The following is a 24369-nucleotide window of genomic DNA, read 5'->3' as shown; positions in this document are numbered from 1 at the left end:
TATATTGTTGGATGACTGCTTCTGCCAGGAGGATGGAATGGTGGTGAGCAAGACCTGTTTTCAATTGTGTATTTATAGGTTAACAATAAATCATCACACATCCCCTTTCGTTACTTTGCTTTCCAGACAAGGTTTGCCTTTACCGTATAATGAATTTCTTCTTAAATCTCTTTCCAAGAATCAGGTTGTGGTTCCCCCTCCAACTGTCAAACCTATAGAGGCGTTTTCCACTTTCATAATGAAGAACTTTTTATTTTTTTAATGATGGTAAAAATTTGTCAGATGATCTTGATTGTGCAAAAGAAAGGATGTTTCCCATTGAACCCACAGATCTAGTTTAAGCTTTGAAATAGTGCATTGTGGAGCACGTGTCCTACTGTTGCAGCCACACGAGAGACCAGGCATACTGCAGGAGAATGCCACAGAGAATCAGAATAATCGAGATTGGACCTTTAAAAGTCATCTGAACCAACCTTCTGCTCCAAGTGGCCAATTTGAAAGCTAGAGCCAGCTCTGAAGTTAGATTGGATTGTTTGGGTCATATCCAGCTGGGTTTTGAATATCTCCAAGGATGAAGCCTCCGCAGTCTCTCAGGGCAATCTGTCCACCCTAATGGAGGAGAGACAAAATCCAAATATAGGGTCACAGCTGTGTTAGCAAGTTGTGTCTGTTGCTAGTCTCGACTAGCTCTGCGCACTCCAAACCTGCACATATGTGATCTGCTCCTTTGTGTGGAGCACAAAACCTCCTCCTCACTTTTACAGCCTGTCCTTCTGAAGGAGCCTTTATCTATTCACCACAATATTCCAGGCATGCAAACCAACCAGCTGCTGCTAAGCAGAGATTATGGGTTGGAGTCATGGTGTAAGTAAGTGTAGGTAGAAAGGTGGAGAGAAGTTACTTAATAATGACTGGAAGTTTTTGAGATGTGCCCGTTCATATCGTGCTTCCTTTTGTTTTTGTCAGTCTTCTCAGGATCAGTCTGGCCTAAGACTGAAATGGTTCTTTGTGCACTCTGCCTTACATGCTTGGGACTAAAGGTGAGGCAGGATTCTGAAAGTGCATGCCCTTTGTGGATGCTTTGAGGTGAAGAAGGTCTGTGGCTGCAGGTGAAAGAGATGCGTAAACTGCATGCTTTAATGCTTGTAATTGTTTGTCATTCTCAAACAAGGCTGGCAGCTGGGCCTTTGTAGCAACTGTGCAGCAATTTTTTCTTACCTATCAGAGCGGGAACCACTGGAAAATGTGTTATCTGCATAGGACGGGAAAGCAAGAGTTGGATAAAGAGAAATCGGTCTGACAGCCTTGTTTTTACAAAGTTGGAAGCTGGGCTAGCATAGAGACCATAGAGTTGTCAATGTAGGAAGAAATAAAATAATCTCACTATAGGCAATTCTGCAGTCTCAAAACAGCACTATCTTGACAATGTAAGCTATTCAGATCATTGCTGTCGTTGCTACGATCCAGCCTCCTCTGTTGCAGTTGACACCTGTATTGATCAGATCCTACAGTGAGCTGGTTCAGCTTGTGACACCTGCAGAAATCAAATTTCACAAAAACCAAAATAGTTTCCTGCTGTTGTAGGAAGCTTATCTGCTCACCAGTTGGTCTGATGAGCACTAGTACAAGTGCTAGGTACTACATGCCACTCTCGGATTGCATGGGGCTGGAGAGTAAAACTGTTGCAGCAGCAGTGACTTAAATTGTCTTAGAACCACAACCTTATGTGACTGTTTTGTCCAACACAGGGATTTTTCAAGAGGTGCTCATTTCTTCCCCTTTCTTGCTTGGATCTTCCAAGGTGTGCAGCATGCAGTTAAGCCTTTCCCTGTAAGAATTTTTAATCTTTTAAAATTGTTAGAGGCAGAGTCTAGAAGTGAACGTAAATTACCATTCTGTTACTGAGAACAGATCAAGAGTGGCATTTGGTAATGAGATTTCTAAGACTGCGTTGCTGTAAAGTGGAAGAACTTGAAGAAAAATGTAATCTTCAAATATTTAAAGGCAATTCTTAGAGGAATCTGTGGAGGACTGAGGTAGATGAACTAAGCAGACTTGTCATACCTCATGCTGCTAAAAAAAGCTTCTGTTTCCAGTCTCTGCCATTGATTTGTTTGTGATAAGATCAGTAGCCCCTCAGTGCTTTTTGTTTCTTTGTAAATTAGGCAGATGCTTATTTCAGATAAGAAAATACAAAGAGAGCTTTAGAGCTTCTAGTGCAGAGTAAAAGCATATAAAGGTATTTATCAATTTGTAGGTATTGATAAACTCAGGACTACACTTACAGTCTAGAGATTAGTAGTAAAATAGCTGTCTCTTAAATGTGTTGCCTTTAAAGGTCAAAACAAGCAGTGGGGGATGTCCCTTCTGCTTGCCTTATTCTGCTGTCTGTGAGTACAAACTGCCACTGCATGATTATTTTATTTGACTGGTCTGGTTGGGAGGACTATATACTTATGTAATTCTAAGGACCATTGTCTTTTAAGAAGATAGTTGGAGATTGTGTGGAGTTGTTTAATTAGGAAACATACCAAGCAAATGTCTTAGTTAGTTAACATCTTTTTGGCACTTGGTGGAAGCTTCTGCATCAAGAGCAGGTAAGAAATAATACTGTAGCGATATACTTGGATTTTCATTACAGCATGGGTATGGAGCATGGATGCAGATACTCCAGTGTAGTTTTAATCCTCTAACGCTGGGAAGAGGAAACACACCCAATGAGTGAGTAACAGAGGTATGGGAAAAACGTAATTCTTACTTCTCTAGCTTTGCTTTGTGTACAGTTTTACATTAATGTCTGCCAAAACTAATAAATTTTGGGTTATATCTTTTGGTCTAGAAAAATTTTTTTTGTTGTTTAGGAAAACACTGTACTCATGAAGAGACCTGAAACTGTTGTATAGTGTGTATCTGAGTGCAAGCAGTAGTGAGATGGGTACAGGAGTATCTTCTTTTGATGGCAGAGCATATTCCTCCTGTTTTTTTGTCCTCTGCATTCAGTTTTGTCTTCTCTTAGCTCTGCTGACTGCTGAGTCTCTGTAACTCATAGGTGTTTGGTTGGGTTAGGACCCTACTGCTTTAGTCAACTAAAGCAGGTCAAAGAGGTAAAGAGGAGGGAAGAGGGCAGCTATTAATTCAGATCTCAAATAACCATTCTCTAAGTTTCGGTTCTTCACTACTTACTAAGCTTTGCGTGGTCTATTCCAGTCACATCTGTTTTCTAGACAGACAGCTTTCCCTTTCTTTCTTCTCCCTACTTTTTTCTTAGACCTGATCTGTGCTGCCTTTGACTTATTAGTATGATACTGGCTTTTCATTTGAGAGTGCTCATCTATGTTTTCAGAGTATTCACAGATTGTTAAAGCATTGAGTTTCTCAGGCCATTAGAATAGTGTACAAAGTATTTATCATAAATATTAACTTTGAAATAGTTTTGCTACCATTTTGAAATTGTTTGGTTTTCAGTGTATGTAGGGTTTTTGCTACTTGTCAGTACTAGACATGAGAGACATCTCAACACATCTTTGGTTCACACAATGGTCAGTTGTCAGAATGTCATATTAATTTGATAATTCACATTCGCTGCACATTGTCTGAATATCTTTCTTAATTGATTATCTTATTTTAAAACCATAATGCAAAAGACAAAACATAATCTAAACAAAGTAGTACAGAGTCCTCTGTAAATAAATAAAATCCTTAAACATAGGGCCAAATTCCTAACCATTCTCCCTGCTGCCTGTTATTGTTTTTGACAAGTCTTGTTGAGACTTTTCTGCGCGATATGTAATCTCAGTAGATATAGACAGGTGTCTGCTCAATTGTCACACTGGTTTCACACTTGGCTCAAACATTTTTTATGGCTATGTAACAAACCACACTTAAAAACTGCTCTGGGGTAAAAAAAAAAAAAGGTGATACTGGTTTGGTGTTAATTCAGAGTAATTGCCTCATCTGATTCACTTTATAGCCACATCAATGTTGCTAGCAGCACAAGAGAAGGAGCAATGTGAGGAGATTAAATGTGAGTACCGGGAGCAGAATAGAACCACTTTTTTGAATGCTAGTGCAAACTTGGGTCTTATGATTCTGCAACTACAGTATTAAGTGAAAAACACGATATAATGCTTCCCAACATAAATGCAGACCATTGCTGAAAGAAATGGTCCTGCTGTCCCCTCACAAATAAGCATTCCTGTTGCTTCCCTTACAGTCTAATGATTTCATGAGTACTCAGTGAGCTGAGTTAGCTTGTTATCAAATGCAAAAATAATCACTGATTTTCTTTTTCACTGTTGTGTTTTTTTGTTTGTTTGTTTGTTTGTTATCTTCCCTCCTCTCAGAGCAACAAGCTGACTTCCTATATGGTTTATCCCTAGGTCTGATGCAAGGTGAGAATTAGGAGTATGGGGGTACTGGATATGATATGACTTCTTTTTGCTGCGGCACGCAGTTGAACCAGGTTAAATATAATATTAAATTGTATTTTATTGGAACAGTTCTCTTTTCTGGAGTCTTATCCGTGTTTTATGAGATCTGCCTACATAGAAAGGTTTCCGTGTTATCTTTAGGGAAGACCAGTGCCTTATGGCATGTTCTAGATGTTTCTGAAGAAACTGCATTAACCACCCCCAAATTCATCAGCATTCCTTTGTACTGTTTTTGAGCAGGTGAAGTTCCTGAAGATACGGCACAGCATTTCCACTGCCGTGGTCTACACAGTCAGACTTCGAATCAGTATGCTAGCATTGAAACACTCACTACTGATGTGCAAGCTTTTCCTGATTGTTGAGACTACTCTTAACAATCTGTAGCTGTCAAACTTCGGAATTGTTATCATGCATCAAAAAGGCATTCTTTGTTTTAATAAATGTATTAGTCTCAATATATTAAACAAATGACCCAAACCCTTTCTCCCAGCAATCTTTTGAGCTTAAAATTTGGAATTTACTTTGCAGCCTTTGACACTGTTGATCATTGAGGAAAACAACACAAGAAGCCGGTAAAGCAAAGAGTGCTGTTAGGACCCCTTTTAAATTACTCTTGAGAGCTTCCTTTCATATAGAGTTTCTTAAATCTTGCTTTTCCCATTACCTATTTTGCATTTGTAATTCCCTTCTGGCCAATAATATTTTCCTTCCTTTTAGAGAAGAAGCTAATTGTGAAAAGATAATAAAAAATATTAAATGACCTTTTTTTTTTCCTTTCCTTACTAAGGTTAAACTGTCTTGGGTGTTTTTTTCTGTTTTTAACTGAGATTCCTTCAAGAAAACTAAGGTTACTTTACACATGCTGCAGCAAGCTTGATAGTAGCAGTAGTTGATGAATCTGTTTTTGCTAATCCAAAAAATAATTTCTAAAATCCTGATCTACTTCAGCAATCATCTGAAAGATTTTAAGATGTAGAAAATGTTAAGATGACAATGACACTGAAAGAAGTAGAGGAAAACCTTCCCTGTTATTCTTACCTACTTCTTACCTACTCTGTGCTGCCTTCTCTTCTCTGTGGGTTCAGGTCATCATGTAGGTGTGCAAATACTTTTGCAGGTGAAGTGGAGAGGCATTGTGAGATTTGGAAGCAGCAGTTGCAATAGCAAAAGAGCAGGACTGTTTGTTTTGGTGACAGTGCTGACTCATGCTCATTTGTGTTGTTTGTGTCCGAGTGTGATGGTTTGTCAGATGTTAGAACAGATTGGACTTTCACCACCCCAAAGGCAGTCTGTCTTACTCCTCACCTTTCCTTGTTTGTGCATACTCACCCTTCGCTATTGCAGTATGAGATCTGGTTAACTGAGGTCTTGTCTTGCAAGTGACCCAGGTAGTGTGGCAGAAGACAAGGTTGTCCCCCTGTATTTCAGCACTGGCTTAGATCAAATCAGCTTAAACTGATCATGAAACTCAAGAGTTTTTTTGTTTTCTACTTGTAAAGAAGAAAGAAAGAATTTGTAGTGCAGTAGCCAGAAATACATTTTAGAAGCGCATAGTGAAGGCAGGATGCATAAATCATGTTTGTGAGCCTGAACTTTCTCTTAATATCATTATACTCATTGGGATCTTTGGGAAATCTATTAGACGAAAGACAATCTAATAACTGCTTGTGCGGTGGCTGATTAGCATGTGTGCATGTGTATACTTGTGTAAAATTGGCGGGCCTTTTGAAACATTCAAGTCTAAACCATTTCCCTTGCACTCAGAGTCATTCACTTGAGCTGTGAGAGACTTCGCTTTGTTATAACTGAAATAATTTAAAACTTTGATCAACAACTACACTTCATTTTTAATTTCAGTAAGTTTAAGTGAATCTCATCCTGAACATTTTTTCTTTGAGTTCGTGCTATGGAAAACGTTTAAAATTCTTCTAACTTTGCCCAGGAGCAAATGTGATGAGAACTTTAAATAAACTCAGTGGGAAAACCAGAAATTGACTTGTCAAGATGTTTGAAATGGCATCTTTTCCAACACTGTTTTGTTTTGTTTACAGAATCTTTTGATTCCCCTTTTGTGGCATTTTTCTTTAGAGTTTTTTTACAACACACTATTTAAAATGCATCTTAACAGTTATATCATTAAAATATCCATGTTTGAGAATAGGGCTAAAATACTGTGTGTTTCTTTCTATACTTGTTTGAATGTCTTTTAAGTGGTCTCTGGAAATATGTTTTTCATTAGCGATGCAAAGTTTCTTGTGTGATTGTTTACATACATATAATAATGGTAGCTAAGGCTTTAACATTATTTCAGTATGGTTTCCATGTTTATATACCTACCATAAAATCAATTCTCAGAGCAAGATGGTGGTCTAGAATTAATTTGTGTTTCTAATATACCTTTTATGTATGTTTTTATATTTGAGTCCCTTGACTTCACATTTATGCATGACTCTGAAGAAGTCTTGTGGTTTGGGATTATAAGCAAACAATGTATTGTGACTAGAAATGTAGCTCAGAAACACAGATCTAGCCATAATCAGTCTGCTTAGTATTGATTTAGTGAGGTATGCATATAGGCATCCGGTCTGTTTCCCCCTTGTGCTGGAAGAGAACCCCTATTCCAGAGTGGCCATAATCACTTTGAGCATTGTCATCCTTCCCAAGTTTTTCACTGTTTTCAATAGCCTGTGCATTTCTAAGAATGATTATTCCTGGGGCAGGGAAGAGGTCTTCCGAGTCTAGGAAGGGACATGAAGTAGAGCTGGTTTAACTTGGATACCTGCTTGCTTTCTGTTTGGAGCTGCAGCAGTGGCCTTTTGTGAAAGTTTTCACAGTGCTTGCGTTAGGAATTTACGAATTGAAGCTGAAGCTGCTCCTCTTTGTTTCTGTGTTTCAGGACAGAATGGCATGGTACTGTTCTAGAGAGATCAGTTTTGTCTCTGCTACGTGTGATTTCATTTGAACTGCTGAGCTATGGAAGTGTGTCTTGGTGAGAAAGCCTCTTTGGTTAAGTTTGTGTGGAGGAGATTGAGATGGTATTAAACCTGTAGGGTTAAATGCCAGCACTTGTTAATTTGGTTTGAAAAACTAGTGAGTAGGGTAGGAAGGTAAGAGAATATAAACTTAAACCAGCCAACACAGAACTATTGTAGAAATGTATTTCTGTGTACAGTAAAAGATAGCTTGGTAATGCTAGATATTAAAGGGGCTTTTGCATGGCAGTGAAATTTTGGAGAAATTCTGACAACTTAGTGTTCAAACTAATGAACTGTGGCTGTCAGGTGGTAAGTGATGCAGGGGAGAAGATGTCTGTGCAACTCCAAAAGGGGAAGTTTAGTTTTGTGTTAATAGGTGGGTGGATTTCTAAAATTTCATTGCTTAGATACTCTTCCAAGGTTAAATTCTAGTTTAAATTCAAATGGATTTAAAGTGCTAGACTTTACTACCTGTCACCCAATTTGTGGGAATTTATGTTGCTTACAATTGTTTTGTAAGATAGATATGGTAAAATTAAATCAACATATTGCAGCGAGCTTTTTTGAGGTATAGAATAGTATTTTGCTAATGTTAATTGTACTTATGTTAATTATTCCTAAATTCTGCCATGCTCTTGGAAGAATGTATGGTTGAAGTATGCTGAATTTTTAAAATTTTGGAGATCTAGTTGTGATTGAGTTTGGTGAGGGAACGTGTATCTTGTTATTGCCAGTAATCTGCTGTTAAAGTTTGGGATATTTCCCTTCTGAGCTTTAAACCTTTTTTATATGGCAGTTAGGATGAAACACATTTAATTATCTGCAAGTAAACTGTAAGTAATTATTAAACTCTTTAGAACTTTTACACAAGTATTATGCAGCGTCTTGGGGCTGACAGATATCGGGAGGACAAATGAACCAGAGATGGTAATGTTCTGTTTTGAAAACAGGAGTGAGTCTAGATTTGTAGAAAAAATCAGTGATTTTTGTTAGAATAACTGATTAATTGGGAAAAGCAGGTAGCGGGATGCGATGTCCTTAAAATACGAAGAAAGGTTTGTGTGATGGAAGGCTAGCCTGTTTCTCCCAGCTGAGTAAGTTGAATTCATTATAGCCTGCTTGCTGAGTGACTGTTCATTAGGGAAACATTAGCAACTCCATGGATGGATAGATAAATTAATTGGTATAACAAAGCTGAGAGAGCTGGAAGCTTTCAGGATAGCATACAGATCTCTGAGGAAAAATCTGGGTAATATTTTGGAATTTCTCAGTCCCTTTTAGCTTCTGTTGGGAATGTGTTTTGAGCTGGTGTGTGTTTAGTGCTTTTGAAAATTTGATTCAAATTTCGTTTTTTGGAATGCTGCATGCGCAATGACCATTTGACTTTTATGCTATGCCTGTTAGAAATATATATCACATACTGGATCTGTCTGAATACTGAAATACTTTTTTCCTGCTCCATCTTACTTATACATGTCAGAGCAGTTGGCATTTATTAGGGGTTTCACCAAAGACAGAGGCAGTCACTGAAGTTAAATTCCTCTTCTGAGAAGTAGCTGCTTGTGGCAACTGTGGCCACAGAGGTGAGGTTTCCTTTTGTAGCTATCCATGTTCTACAAGGAACAATTTAACTTCATTCTCATGTTTGGGCATTCTTCATAGTTACACAGTTCTCAGAGAAATTCTGTGAAATGGAAGTCTGAAAGAAGAAGTCTTAATGACTAGAATGTTTCATGTTGCTGGATTTATGGCAGCACTGAATAGGGAACTTCTGCAAACCTACTTTTTGTGCTTTATTCCTACTCTTTTGATATATGTGGCCAGAAATGTGACATGATAGGTCATGAAGTAGCAGGGCAGTTATCAGTTGTCTTCAGGCACAGATTGAAAGGCTTTTTTGTTTTTCATCATGGAAACCCATTTACTGATTTAGGTTTTTCTAATGTATGCATGGAAGTAAATATAAATGTAGTATTTCTCTCTGAGAAATTTTCTTCTTCGTTACTCTTATGTCAGTGTCCTTTGGGTTTCTTCCCCAGCCCATAGCTTCTGACATTTCCAGGTACTTTAGTCTTTTCATCTGTCATAGTCTATCAATTAATACTGATGATCCAGATTGTATAAAAATTGAAGAAGCTTGATATCAGTAATTTGATTTACATGTAAGCCTACCCACATCTCCTTCTGCTTGTATATTAAATACTTTAAACATTTAGCTTGGTATCATACCATTTTATTCAAGAAGTTAGCTATGGTTCTTAGAGTCACATGTTGTACTCGAAGACCTGGAGTTCTAAGTACTTCATGGTCTTGGTGACTCATTTTGCTTTTTTTGGCTGTTTTCCAAAATTATAATTTGGAATGAAAATACTTTTATAAATTTATTTGATATTACTGAGATTTTTTTTGTTAAAAATGTCTTATGTTTGCTGTAATGAAAGCCATAAAAACTCTGTAATTATTTTTTTGTGTCCTTGCAAATCTTTGAAATTTTAGACCTATCTTCTGAAACTATGTTCCTTCTTTGAAAGCATCTGCGTTGTTTCAGCTGAAAATACAATTGTTCGTAACATGCAAACTAGACAAGAGAGATTGCTTTGCACTAGGTATTAATCTGCTGATTAACTGATTTTTTGTAGAGATTAGAAGGGATTTGTCTAGAGTGCAAACTGGACAGAATGAGTTTAAAAAACGTCTAGCAACTTAAAATGCTGCTTGGGTGTGAATTAAGATGTTCAGAAGCCACACGGAGTTCCTTGAAATCTTGATCCTCTTTAACTGTCCATAATGCCATCAATGCAGAAGTGTTTCTTCAAGTTTCTAAAGCACAAGAATGTAGGATAACTGGGTAGATGAAGCACCAGTGCTTATGGATTGTAAAAGGTGTGAGTCTGCATTTTTACGAACTCTAGCTGTGGTTGTGATTGACTTGCAGAACTGTGTTTGGTTTGCAGGCTTCACTGCCTGTATTTGGGCACTTAGCTTGTCCCAGTTGTGCAGTGAGATTAATTTTTATAGAAATCCTTTGCTGAGGCTTAAGGTCATACATTTTGCCTTGTGTTTTGCTGTAGGGTGGGAACAAGCACATAGTCAGTGTAGGAGTCTTAGCTGATGGGCATCAACTTGTTCAGTCAGGATAACTCAGTTTTGTTTGTATGCCTGTATTTTGAGGCATTTCATTTGGAATGTGTGCCACCTAAATGATAACTCTCTTAAGAGAGTGAGGCTTTTTAATTGAAAAATTGTGATCATGAGATAAATTTGTTATGGGGAAGAAGACAGAAGTTACTGAAAAAAAAACCCCAAACCCTCACATGGGAAGTTCCAGAATTTTGTGGGGTTTTTTTGCAAAGTATGTGTATCTACCCTAAAATTGTACTAAATCGCATTGTCGAGAGGCAACTGTTGTCCTGAGTATCTTGGTATGCAAATAGGCTCTACCATGTTAGATATTACTGTCTTGAGGGCTTCCTTAGGGTATAGATACAGGCCTTCTCATCTCATTGGTAGCAGCGGTAGAAGTTTCTGCCTCTTTCTTCTGTCTTCACTAGAGTTTAATGCTGCATCCATTTTCTGTGAACTTAATGGGTTCATGTGATGGCTTCTAATCTCTTTGAGTCAAAATAGACATATTTAGCAGTGACCAGCTACTTGTACTTTAAACTCACCTGCTGTTCTTTGGGAATGAAAAACAGCAGGACCAGTTGGGCCAACTGATGAGAAATCATGGATTTACCCATTCAGTTCTGTCATGTGCTGCTCTGAGCTGTCTTTGAGAGAAACTTGAGCTTTTTTGGTTTATTTGAGGGATGTGTTATAACTGGTTAAGTTAATTCCCAGGTGATTACAGTTTACATTGCAAAAATTCCTTTGCACTTTCATCTGAATACTGTGATGTTTGGTGTGTAATGTTAAAGGTCTACCATATTCCATGTTGGAGAGTTTAATCTTGTAGAGGCAGAATAAAGAAAGCTGGTACTGAGTGAAAGAACAGGTCTTGTTAAAGTGCAGGATTTACATCTGTTTTTATAGTGTAATATTCCAACTCAGGAGTCTTTATAGGGCCAAAGAGTGCCCAAATGTTTTATGATAACCTAAGAAATAGTTGCCCAGGCACTGGTAAAATTGTTGTTATATGTTGGCAAAGTACATAGTATTAGATAAGCATGAAATCTCCCTTTCCTATCTCTCAGTATTAGTACTTCAAAGGCCTGTATAGCTGTCTGTTTGCTGTGTCTGCAATGTCATGGGCATCCACTGAGAAAGCCAACAAATGAACCAGCTTGTTATTTGTCAAGGTGTGATCTGAACATGTGCCTCTGCGTGTTTTTGAGGTCAATTCACTGTCCACAGGCAACTGTGAATGTAACTCACTACTACTGTTCTGGGACCAGGATGGTACTATTAAGGCAAAGGAAAGAAAGTTCATCGCCATTTAAAAGAAAAAAAGTTTCATTAAACTACCCTTTAGGTAACAACTCTGTAACATATCTTTTTTCCTTTCTCCTTCTTTCTATTCATAAATTGGTCCTTTGAAAAATAAATTAATTTTATGCATTAGTATCTTCTGTGTTGCTGCTTTCAGCACATCATAGTGAATAAATATTATTTTATCAGCCATTCGACAATAATGATCATTAACCTGACCATTGACTGCTGTCTTTCAGATGGAATGCTGAATACAAGCTTGTTCCAAAATGGCAGAATCTGGCTCTCCTTTTTACTGTAGTAAAGCTGCTTCTGTTCGCAGCACTGTGTTGCCGAGAGACTGCAGCTAATTTTTATGGCGCATGTCAGTGGTAGTGATTCAAATTATACATTTCATTGAGTAGCTCTTTTCTTTGTTTGTAAACTGTCTTCTATGAGGGGAGAGAATTTTTTTTTGTTCTGGGGAGAACAATATCCAGACCAGAGAAAATGATTGAATCTGGAACAAAAGCTCATTTTCTTCTGTTGATAAGATCATTGTACATCCAAAGTCACTCCAGGAGGGATGGTAGCCAGGCTGAATTTACACCAGTCTGATAGTCAAGCCTAACACAAGCATTCAGGAGAATTACAGGTGAGGCATATACATCTCCTCAAACTGCTGTTTTTCAGACTCCATGGTGCAAAACTTCTGCATGTGGTGTGACCTGAAAGCAAAACAAGAAGATAGACTCGGAGACATTATGAATTAGGAAACTATGTAGTTTTGATTCACAGCAAAGATACAGTGGCAGTTTTGGGGCTCTGTGGAAAATGCAGTCCTTTTAAAAATGATTGTTACACAGCTTGCATGTGCATCAGGACGTGCATACAATTACAGTGGCAAAAAGTGGGTGTAATTGGTCATGCACCTAAATGAGAAAATACATGTGTAAGATGGGATCTGACTAATAAGTTAAAAATCTTTTGCTCACTGAATCTGTAGTCCTTTTCTGGCTAAAGTAGATGGTAGTCTATTTCCTGATGTTCACATTCTGCTTAGGGTTTTAGCAGTGTCTTGTTTTTAATCTTACTTGAGATGCCTCTATAAAATGGCATGTGTGTGTGTGTCTGAAGGCTGCTTGCTTAAACACGCGAGTCATGTCAGCTGCAATGCGGCAGTGCTTGGTGCTAATGAGGTGAGCAGCCAGAGCACCCGTCTGCTTATGTTTTCTCATCTCTGTGCAATTATGGCAATGGGGATTGGAAAAAAGGGGTTTGTGTTGGATATGTTTCTGTTTTGGCCTTCCCAGAGTGTGGTTTTGTGTCCTCCCGAGGACTGGGCAGCATATTTCTGCTTCCATTTTGGGAGTTAGATGGTTCCTAAACTATATTTAAGGTAAGCTCTAAAGTACATCTTGGTTGGGAGAAAAAAATAAAACGGAAGTACAGAGAGGGGGACACCCTCCCTTCTCTCCTCCCCTCCAGTTATATGAAATATATTGCCTGGCAATATGTGTCTTCAGGTTGAGTAGATACAAGTCTGTGTTTGAAAAGTAGCATCTTCAGAATAGAGCTAATCAAGTAATTAATTTGGGCTAGATCTGAATGCTATAGCTGGCCTTTCATAGGCACAGGAATTCAGATGCGCTGTGATTTCTCAGCTCACCTTCTTTCTCTTTTTTAACCCTTAAGGTGGTGACAGCAGTGAGCTGTGTATTTTACACTGAAGTCTTTAAACATAAGGCAAATGATGTGAATGTCAAATCTTATTTGTCTTTTCCCTTCCTCAGATGCCAGACTGTCGTAATTGAGCCTGATGCCTTCCCGTCCATTCCTATTGTAGTCCAGTTCCTGCAGCCTGTCTTTCGGTGTTTCTTTTTCAGAGATATAGTCTATAAACCTATAGGTCATGATTAAATAATTCATTGGTCTTGGTGGCTGTCTTTCCTTCTCTTTCCTGCCTTAATGTCACAAGGTGCTGCCCAGTTAGCTGATAAAGTTGTTTCTGAGTACTTATTTAGTATAAATCAGATTGTTGAAATTATCAGTGTTAGAAATACGGCTTTTTTTTTTTTAAGGGTCATGTGCATGTGTAAATGTAGTGTGCAGCTAACACCCATAGAAAGGGTGATGTGTCAACCTATAAAAAAATGCCTTCAGCCTAGGAAGGAGCCCAGGATTGTGTGCCCTAATACCAGTCTGTTCTTTGCCTAGTCCTAGTTTTAAGTGAGTTAAGAGTGACATGTATGAAACATCACAACTGACAAGATACATATTAGGGAGAATTGTGCTGGTTTAATGGTCACTGTTGATGTTTGGTATCTCTATTGTGATCACATATAGTGCAGTATTTCTTTGCTTGTTTAACTTCTTCTGAAGACCTTGTAGTTGATTGAGATGTTTTTCTCTTCATTCTTTAGGTCTCCGGGTAAATGGGGAACTCATTACTGCTTACCCACAAGTGGTGGTTGTGCGTGTACCAACACCTTGGGTCCAGAGTGACAGCGATATCACAGTCCTTCGCCACCTAGAGAAGATGGGCTGTCGATTGATGAATCGTCCCCAAGCCATCCTCAACTGTGTCAACAAGTTCTGGACGTTTCAAGAGCTTGCTGGTCATGGTGTGCCTCTTCCAGACACTTTTTCATATGGTAAGGCTTTTGAATCAAAAGGATAGCATAGTTGCCTACCATAATTTATGCTTTTGCAGTGCAAAAGATATGAGTCAAGTTTTGGAAATCCATAGAATTAAGTAGTATGAGGCTCATTTCACAGATAAGTGTTCAATAACCAGAAAAGGCAATTAAAGTCACAAGACTCAGGTTCTGGTTTTTGCCTTTGTTGATTAGCTGTGATGCTTTGGGAGGAGTACTTCAACTGTACCTCAGCCTCCCAAGCAACTAACTTTGTTACTACTGAAACCCTTTTAACTGTTTTCCAATTGCCTGAAACAGCACACAGGAACTTGGGGAACTAAATGTCACAGTATACTATAAAGATCTAGATTTTGGTAAAGCCTGAAAATAGATTAAACTTCTATATGAATAAAAACATCTGCAATCATATTAATTATTATGAAAGAACAGAAGAGTACAGGCCCTTGTGTTCAACTTTTAACAATTGTTTGGGGTTTGTTTCCCACCAGAATTATTCCCACCAGTTAAATATTAATATTTCTTGTGTCTGCCTCTGAAGTCCATGGTTCCTGACAGAGTGCTAGGTTAGAGGAACCATTTGTCTACCTTGATGGTATTTCTTCTTTTAATTACAATACATTAGAGAATTGAGGATACCTCTCAGCCTTTCTTTCCTTCTTGGGAAACAGTACCAGTAGGCTTTTGTAATGGGAACTTAACAAAAAAACACAAACAAACTTGACAAAAACAAAAACATGGGTTTCCATCAATTACTAGGAATTACTATTTCCATCAATTACTGTGAAAGCACATTTGAGAAGAAACATACCCTTGCTTTATAGATGTGGTTGCTCTAGCTCTTTGAGAAAGGAAAGGGTTTTTAATTTTTTTGAGAGGAAAGGGAGACCACTAATGACAGGATAGTTGCAAAGAATCTCTTTTTCATAACTCCCATAACTCCCTGCCACTTCTTTTAATGCCTGCCTCTGGAATTTGACAGAAGTATGACCTTTTTTTTTTTTTAACGTAAGTATCAGGTTATCAGTAAGAGCTGGCTTTGCCAAGAAAAACAGGATGTGCTGAATGACATGTTTTTCAATGACGTGCATTCAAATCCATGCCAGGGTAGTGACGGCTGCTGCTGGCTTTGTGACCAGTGTCTGGGCTTGACTTCTGTGCTTTACTGCACATGCTGGTAGAGGAGTCAGATCGTTTTATCTGCTAACTTTCTCTTCTGTATCTCTTGTACTGTGGTCAGCCTTCTGTGAATTGAACTGAACTCAAATAACCGTGAAGTATCAACCCTAATCATGTGAATGGTCATTTGTAGTGAGATGAGAAGGTTGAAGTACTACTTCAGGTAATAGGGAGAATGAGATGCAGGAGACTTAAGTCTTGGAAAGGAGGGAGCTAGAGCGACAAGATTTGGGTTGTTGCTGCTCTCTGGATTATGCTTTGTCTTTGTATTCCATGTTGCTTTCCTGGTTAGTAGTTTGAATACAACTGTTACTGGTGTTATGTCTCTGCTGTTTTCCTGGTAGACATTTGAAAAGATGGGAGTTGGTAAAATAAAAGGGATAAGCTGGAACAAGATGGTAGAATTGGGGCATTCAGATTTGGAAGACTGGATTGAGCCTTTTGTGGTTGTTATCAAGAAGCCTTTGTCAACTTGTGTCTTTAATTTCAAAGGAAGTAGGAGTTAGTATCCCGCAGATTGCTAACACCTTCAAAATCTGATAATGCTCCATGACCAAGTTCCTCTTAACTGATAGTTTTTTCTGCATCATCTAAGCTGTAAGGATGGGAGGAATGTGTGGCTATTGTGTCCCCAATTTGGCCACACCAGACTGGTGGCATATAACTTTCTTGGTTTTCTTTTTGCCAGGTGGTCATGAGAATTTTGCCAAAATGATTGATGAGGCGGAAGTGCTGGAGTTCCCTATGGTGGTGAAGAACACACGGGGTCACCGAGGTGGGTGTGAGGTCAGGCGTGAGCACAAGGAGTGTTCTGAGCAGCACTCTTTTACAATTTTGTCTCATCAAGGGATGATAGTTAAGAGGGTCTTCTGTTAGGTGTTGGACTTATTTGCGGGACATCTAAATTCTACCACCCTTCGACTTCTGAATGTTGAGTAGTCTGAAACACTGGGAAGCAGTTTTAGTAGAACCTAGTCTTGCAATAGCAAAGGGGATAGGGGTTCAAAATTATGGTGCATTGGTGACTTCTGTGAGGAAATCCTTGAACTGGAATAACAGAAGGTCTGGCCTTAGAGGAGTAGAGAGAAGCCTACATGGATTTTAGGGATGTTTTGAAATAGGCGTAAGAAACAAATTCTTAGTTCATTCAGTCTTAATTTGACTTTTTTTCTATGTGATTTTGTCTATAATTAAGATTCTGATTTAAATAAAATTCTCACGTATTGTTTGTCAAACTGGATCTCTGTTTTTCAGAAAAATATCTCTGACAGTGCTGGTGGTAATACAGCAGGTTCAGATTAAATTGTTCTGTTATCAGTCTTTTGTTTTATACAATGAATATGAAACAATACATCAATTTCGTTTAATATTAGATAGTGATCTACTGAAGGAAACCAGGTTTCAAATCAGTTTCAGAGGTTATTCGCCCAGGAGTTTGCACTGTTTTTAATTTACGTTAAAACCAATTTAATGAATACTAGAAGTAGAGAGAGACTGAAACCGAAGTGTAAATTGAAAAACCAGCAGTTACCTTAAAGAAAAGCATAACAAAAAGATACCAATTCTTCCTTCTTATTGTCTGTCATTTTGTTCCCACTCTGTGCTGCTCTGGTGCATCTATTCTGCTGACAGTGAGTGTTTCTGTAGCCATGTCGTAAATGGATTCAAGAACTGATGTTGGATGAAGCTAGATGGGTTATTTTTACTTGGATTAGTTCTTTACGTGAATTGTCATTTACTCACACAAATGCTTGTGTTGATGTAATGGAAGAGTAAGAGCAAAAGGCTGGGGCAGAGGAAGATCAAACCTGCTTCTGTTGGCTATGATAACCAGTTTATATGGTTTTAAAGTACTTGCAGAGCTATGAAGCCAAGTTGGAATTTGACTTTGCAGCAAGCTGAATTTCACAACTGTGTGGTGTCTGAGGCAGTGAATTTGACTTGACAGTGCCTCTTGTTAAGATCTATTAAATAGTTACAGAGTTTTCAGGTATTGACTTTCTTCTCCCTTTTTTAGCCACAATTCATGTAAATCTCTGTTTACAGGTTTTTCTTTAGAGCACTTTAAATTCCAGGCATTTAAATGCAAATTTATGCACAGTACATGTCCTTTCACATTAAGAGAGATGGGGAAACTTTTTCAAATTACTTGAAGAGTAGCCGTTGGCAAATTTGATTCAAGACTGGCAAACTTGGTCAGAGGTAATGGCTGGTGAACATAAGTCATACTCATACTATGCTCATTGTCTGCGTAGTTTCCTGCTGCAGCAAATGTGCTGATCTTATTTTTGCCAAGATGTCATGATGCTGCATAATTCACAAGAACTAACTAGCTCCCCTCCAAGATATCATTCCTCCTGTCCCATTTTAGGATACAGTATGATCATTAGATGCCTGTAGGGGAGCTAAAGTTGGGAATGAGAGAAAGCACATGGAGGTTTTTGCTTTCTTGTCATGATTTTTAAGCCTACATTCTGATACTTTGACATGAGGAATTCCATGTTCCTCAAGCAGTGTTCTATGTTATGGAGACCCTAAATACTGATGAAGCAGAGGCCGCTCCAGTTGAGTTTTGGAGCACCTGGTGGAATTCTTCTTCACACATCTTTTTTCTCCTAGTTCTGCTATGACTGCATTTCTGTTCTCTTAGTTAAGATAGGCAGTTTATCAATTGATTTTTGTACTCTGTTAATATTGTATCATAATTGAGTGACAATTCTGTCACAAAAATAAAATGTGCAGCCTTTTCACAAAATGTAAATCTATTACGGCATGTAAAGGAATCCTTAAGAAGGGGATAGAGGACTTGGGAAATGTAGCTAAAGATGGAAAGGGATGCCATCTTGTGAGACTAGAAATGAGATGGAAAGTGTGAGAATCTGTTCCAGGAGTGACTTTTCATCAGTATTAGTAAAATTGGAAAAGACAAATAAGTCTTCGATGTGCTCTAGAAATGAAGGGAATCAAGTGACAAGTTTTAGGTTAAAGAAAACAAGTCCTTGAGATGTTTGCTAGCAGTAAAGCTAGTGATTTCTAAACAGTTTTTCTTCAATATTGTAGTATCAGTATTGTAGTAATATCAGTTTATGTCTTGTGGAATCTTCTGCTAAATTATCTTGGATACTGTCTAGTGTTTTCCTCTGAATGTAGTTGTTCCACTGCAAAGCCTCATTCTGGAGTTGTGAGCTCTTGTAAGTATTGGGAAGAGCAGCCCACTAGGAAATTCAGAGTTCTTAGCTGTCTGGGGTTTAACATGCAATTGGTCGTGTGTATCAAGCTGTAGGTCCAATCGTCTTGGATAAACAAAACTGTATTATTAATTAAATGTCTGCTCTTTAAGTATCTCTTCCTTTTTTCTCTCATTAAGGACTTGTACCAAAGGGAGTTGAAATTACAAGACCACCTCCTTTATCTAAAGCTGTTTTCTTTTTCTTCCGTTCTTTTCGTTGTTTTATTTCATTCTCATATCACTTCTCAACTCTGTCATTACTTGCACACCTAGAATCACTGAAACACTGATGTCCACAGAAGAATTTGTAAATGGATATAAGCTACAGATGAGGCCTGTGAGAATGGGCAGCACACTGGTCAGAGATTTTACTTTTATGTGCTGAATCATTGAAGCAGCTCAAATTGGTAGCTTCTTCCAATCTTCCAATGTTCTTTTCTTCATACAGGTAAAGCTGTGTTCCTGGCACGAGACAAGCACCATTTGGCAGACCTAAGCCATTTGATCCGTCACGATGCCCCTTACTTATTTCAAAAATACGTTAAAGAGTCCCATGGCAAGGATGTACGTGTCATCGTAGTAGGAGGCCGCGTGGTGGGGACCATGCTCCGCTGCTCAACAGATGGGAGGATGCAGAGTAACTGCTCCCTTGGTAGGAAAAGCATTGTTCATAGTTTTGATCAGATTTTTTCAATCCAGTTGAAAAATCACAAAGTCAACTGAAGTAAGCTACAGGTTTTGTTTTGTATTAGTTGTGCTTACCGTTGGGGGTTTACAGAGGGAACATGAGGCTGAGGGTTAAGTGAGATGCATGTTGAGTAAATGCAGAAGGAGAGACAATCTGCCCAAAGTGTTAGGTGGATAGAATGGGTGAAAAGGAGGGGAAAGTTCTAGGACCACAGACGGAGCCACTGATGTGGTAGTGGCAGTGTTATGCTAATGCCATGTTATCGTTGATTTCATCGTGTTACGAGGAACAGAAAAAGAAGACAGAAGATGAGACTGAGGGAGGTGGAGGAGACAGCCAGTTGGCAAGAGTGTAGAAGAAAGTGTTAAGGGAGGAAACTGTTGGATTGCCTTGTGCAGCTGCTGAGCTACCTTATGTCTATCAGGCTCCTCCCTGCCACCTTTACCCCAAAGACTGTGTCTGGGAGGAAGGTTACTGTGTAGATTGTAGCATACTCACAACTGATTTTCTGCATAGCTTTGGGTGGAGGACAGGGGATGTTCTGAAGGTAGAAGGAGGAAAGAGGGTTGAGGTTCCCTGGCTGAAACTGTACTGAACCTGAGCAAGGGATGGGATAATATGTGTTCATGTGTAGTACCGTTTTGGTTAGTCAAAATGCCCAAAATGCCTGAGAGGTCTTAGTTACTACTTCATGCTGAGGAAACAGAGCCTGAAAGATTTTTCTGCTGAATGTTTTTTGCTTTATTAATGTTTGCTTTTTTTAAACTTGAGTTGTGACAGATGAAGTCTGAGTTGGTTAATACTTAGATGATAGACAGTGAACTGGACCAGCTCAGGTTCAGACAGAAATGTTCCCTAATTCTTGCTTTAGAGACAGTAACCTATGAGAGCAAGCTGAGAGGGTCTTGAGCAGATGATAACGTATTAACCCTTGTCCCCCTCAGTTATATCTGTTAGAGTTGTAGTCTTACCAGGAACACTTGGTTTAATTTTGCTGAAAGATTTCTTGTGATAACTTACAAATATGTATGGAAAACCTCTACTTTAGAAGGAACAAGTGTGGTTTGCTAGGTCATCTTTTTAGTATCCTAGGATCACAAAAAAGTATGATACCTTTCTTGACTAAGAAGGCAGCACTTAACTGTTTTTTAAACAAGTCATAATCTTTTGAAATCCTGCTGTGGCTTCAGGTTCATTAGTAGTCACTGTAGAAAGGAGTTTGCTTCTCAGTGGTCAGCAGTATGCTTTCAGGCTTGCTTTGTAGCTTCCCAACCAAAAAGCACAAACCAGTTGACAAGAATGTCAGTTACCTGTGACCAGACTACAGACAGAAGTTTTTTTTCACTTTTTCCAGGTGGCGTAGGGATGATGTGCTCACTCAGTGAACAAGGCAAGCAGCTGGCAGTCCAGGTGTCTAACATCCTGGGGATGGACGTGTGCGGCATTGACCTGCTGATGAAGGACGATGGTTCATTCTACGTCTGCGAGGCCAATGCAAATGTAGGTTTCATTGCCTTTGACAAGGCTTGTAATCTAGATGTAGCTGGTATCATAGCGGACTATGCCGCTTCTCTCCTGACCCCCGGTCGCTTGACGCGACGCATGTCCTTGCTCTCTGTGGTGTCCACGGCAAGCGAGACTAGCGAGCCAGAGCTGGGCCCTCCAGCTAGTGCCGCTGTCGACAATATGAGTGCTAGCTCCAGCTCTGTCGACAGCGACCCTGAGACCACGGAGAGAGAGTTGCTCACCAAGCTCCCGGGGGCTTTATTCAACATGAACCAGCTATTAGCCAATGAGATCAAACTTCTTGTGGAGTGATGCCACATGTCAATAGATGACCAACAGAACTCTCTCCTGTAAATTTTTTTTTTAAACCAACTTGCAATGCTGTTTATCAGAGAAGCTCAGAGGAATGAGGGAAAGGGGGTGTCAATCAAGAGAGCAAGAGTAAAAGGCACGCATGCTGTGATTGCTGCCCCTACTTTTTTGCAGAACATAAAATTGTGTTCATTCTTCAATGTCAGTTTTCTAATGAAGATGCTCCGTTCACAACCTAAGTGAGAATTTTATTTGGATGCTGCTTTGGTCCCCAGATGTATTGCCATTCATGTGTGGTCACAGGCAAGCATTAAAGCATGATTCACACACTTCAGGATTTTCAGAAAGCTGTCTGGCAGCTCTATAGAAACTTTGGTGAATTACTGCACCAGTTAAGTCTCTTCTACCTCTGTAAGGCTTGATCCTGTAAATTGCTGAGTGCCTCAAATTCTGAATGTGAGTTGAAGGTGTTTAATACCAGGTATTTCAAAGTTCCTGGACACCTGCTGTTCCTGCTCTTGTAGATGAGAACTGTAGGTTCAGGATACTTTTAAAGTCATCACTTCATGACCTTGCAGGATATGGCCTTTCAAATGATGAGGCTGAGAGAAGTATCAGTTGACTTACTGTGAGCTTTCTGTACAAATCTGTAATTTATGCCATCTTGATATTAACTGGCAGCTTTGTGTCTATATTTCTTTATAAAGCTTTTGAAGGAGAATTTTAGTACTTGTGTTTTTCTCATTCAAATCCCGATTTTTGAAAGGTATGTAGGGCAATTGGTCATATTCTATTTGTGGCAGAAGTGGCATGTTTTAACTATTTTTTGCATGATTGGAGGAGATAAACAGCACTGTAATGTTTGGTATACAAAATAATGTTTGAGGCAAACGTGCATCAACTTGTATTTGTTAGTGTTTTAGTCTTTTTGAGAGAGATCTGCAATGTTAATGTTCCTTTTTCTTTAATACATGCTAGTCCAACAGTCCCTTCTCTATGCCTGCATCTTTAACGGTGGCCAAAGTGAAAACACTGCAGACTATTTGTTAAGAAAACACTGAGTTAAAGCCTGTACATTGGTGGGGTGGTGTGGGGTTTTTTTGTTTTTATTTTTTGCTTTTTTGGGAGGGGAAACATGGTAAGGTGTGGAGGAGGGAAAAGTTGGTTAAAAGTGGTTAGACATTTAGAGGTACTTCAGAATAAAGCTGCAGTTCATACAGTAGTTACCAGGATTAATTTTTCCCCACTGAACATAAAAGCTGATGTTGGCAGAAATCCAAAGCATATAACTGGGGAGAAATAGTCAATTCTTAGCTTTGGGAAGCATGCAGCAGATTTAAAGAAAAAAAATTGGAAAAAAAAAAGGAAGAAAGAAAAAAAAAAAAGAGCTCAGTCAGAATTTAAAAAATAAAATATATAACTTAGGTCCACAAACAATTAACAAATTGATCCTGGACCCTTACATGTGTGTGATGTGAGTACACACACTTGTGTGTGTTTGTGCATTTGCTTTGCTTTATTTCTTTTTGGGTTTTGGCTCCTAATTTTTTTCCACACTGCCTGATTTTCCCTAGTCCTTCTGGTGTGCATTTTCTCATTAGCCTTTAGCTGTTTTGGAAAACAGATAACCGGAACAGATACTGAGTCCATTTTTCAGTCCCTATCTTCCCCTCCTTTTCTTCCTACTTCTCTTCCTCTCATTTCATTCCTTTCTCGTTCTCTGGGTTCATAAACCCCTGGAACTATATATATATATAAAAAGATATATATATATATATATAAAAGATAAGCCTCTTTTTTAAAAACAAAAAGTAAAACGTTTACAATTGAAAAATAATCTTGTGAAATAGAGTTTGTATGGAGGGGGACTGTGTGTGTGCAATGCTGCTGTTTTCTGGATACTTCAATGGAGCATGTCCCATGTACCCTCTGAGGCTCTGCACTGCCCACCTCTGGGGCCCTTCCTCACCTCTCTGCTGCTCTGCTGTTTTGTCTTCACTTGGACCTTAAACACAACTCATGGACACTATGCAGAGAGTCTTCAAGAGGCAATAAACAGAACAGTATTAACCTGATTTATGGAGGTTTGATCATACTTCTTTGTACAGTTTGTTTTCTTTTTTTTTCTTTTTATTTTTTAATTTGAAAAGGAATGTAATAAAATGGCGCGCTTTTTTTTTGTAGAATTAAATATTATTATTAAAATCAAGTGAAAGGTTGGCTGTTGGTGTTGAACAGGAGAATGGACTAGCTGGTCCAGCAACAAAAGGAACTTCATCAGTAGAGGTATTTTCAAATCTTTCTTCCTGAGCCTTCAAGTGCACAGGTTATACCTGAAGAATATAAAGGTCTTTAACTTCCGTGAAGAGTTGCAGAACCACAGAACGTGAAAGAAGCCTAATTTTCTAGACACTGAGCAGTGCACTGTCTCTTCCAGCGGCTCTTCTCCCCTTGCTTTTTTGTCTAAGGAGAATTTGGGTGGTGGTGTTTTGTTTTGTTTGCTTCTTTTCTGTTTTCTTTTTACTGGTAGGTGCCTGCACTCCTTGAGAGGCTGATAGGGTCAATCCTTCCCTTTTCAGACACGGCACACATTGAGTACATGCGGAATAACAGCAGGGAGTAAATATGTGCTAGTTTGTATAGCGAGACCTCTGTATTTCTGTCACAGGAAATATCTTTTAGAGGAAAGAGCCAGTAACTGAACATTCTGGACTGTTTTTTGAATCTCCATAGTATTTTGTGGCTCATGGGAACTTTACGTTTCTGTCACCATTTCAGAATGCCCAGGTTGCACCTCACAGTGGTAAACATAAGGTTTTTTGAAAGACAAACAGTGGATTGAGAGATTTACAGTTTGGCTCCCTTGGGATAAGATGCTCCTCTGTGGTCGATGCTTCCATTGCTGTTAATAGTTTTGAGATAAGTCTATGCATAGTGGTCAGGGAGGAAGACAGGATTTGAAACATCATGTACATTTGTTTGGACA

General features: G+C 38.8%; 1 protein-coding gene across 3 annotated transcripts in view; it reads left to right on the top strand.

Moving 5' to 3' along the window:
• The window catches only part of RIMKLB (ribosomal modification protein rimK like family member B), a 46882-nt gene extending 23399 nt beyond the window's left edge, over positions 1–23483 (top strand). For 2 of the 3 annotated variants that reach the window (XM_065645761.1, XM_065645769.1), the window contains exons 4-7: positions 14236–14466; positions 16337–16423; positions 19326–19529; positions 20920–23483. In XM_065645761.1, the coding sequence (XP_065501833.1) occupies positions 14236–14466; positions 16337–16423; positions 19326–19529; positions 20920–21383 (986 nt within the window). In that variant the 3' untranslated portion in view covers positions 21384–23483. The remainder of the gene's footprint in view (positions 1–14235; positions 14467–16336; positions 16424–19325; positions 19530–20919) is intronic. The other variant, XM_065645778.1, reaches the window with a different exon arrangement.
• Positions 23484–24369: the final 886 nt, after the last annotated feature.

Source organism: Caloenas nicobarica, chromosome 1 (genome assembly GCF_036013445.1).
Source record: "Caloenas nicobarica isolate bCalNic1 chromosome 1, bCalNic1.hap1, whole genome shotgun sequence".
NCBI classification, from domain to species: domain Eukaryota; kingdom Metazoa; phylum Chordata; class Aves; order Columbiformes; family Columbidae; genus Caloenas; species Caloenas nicobarica.
Note: the sequence above shows the minus strand (reverse complement) of the source record. Positions and strands in the feature narration are given on the sequence as shown.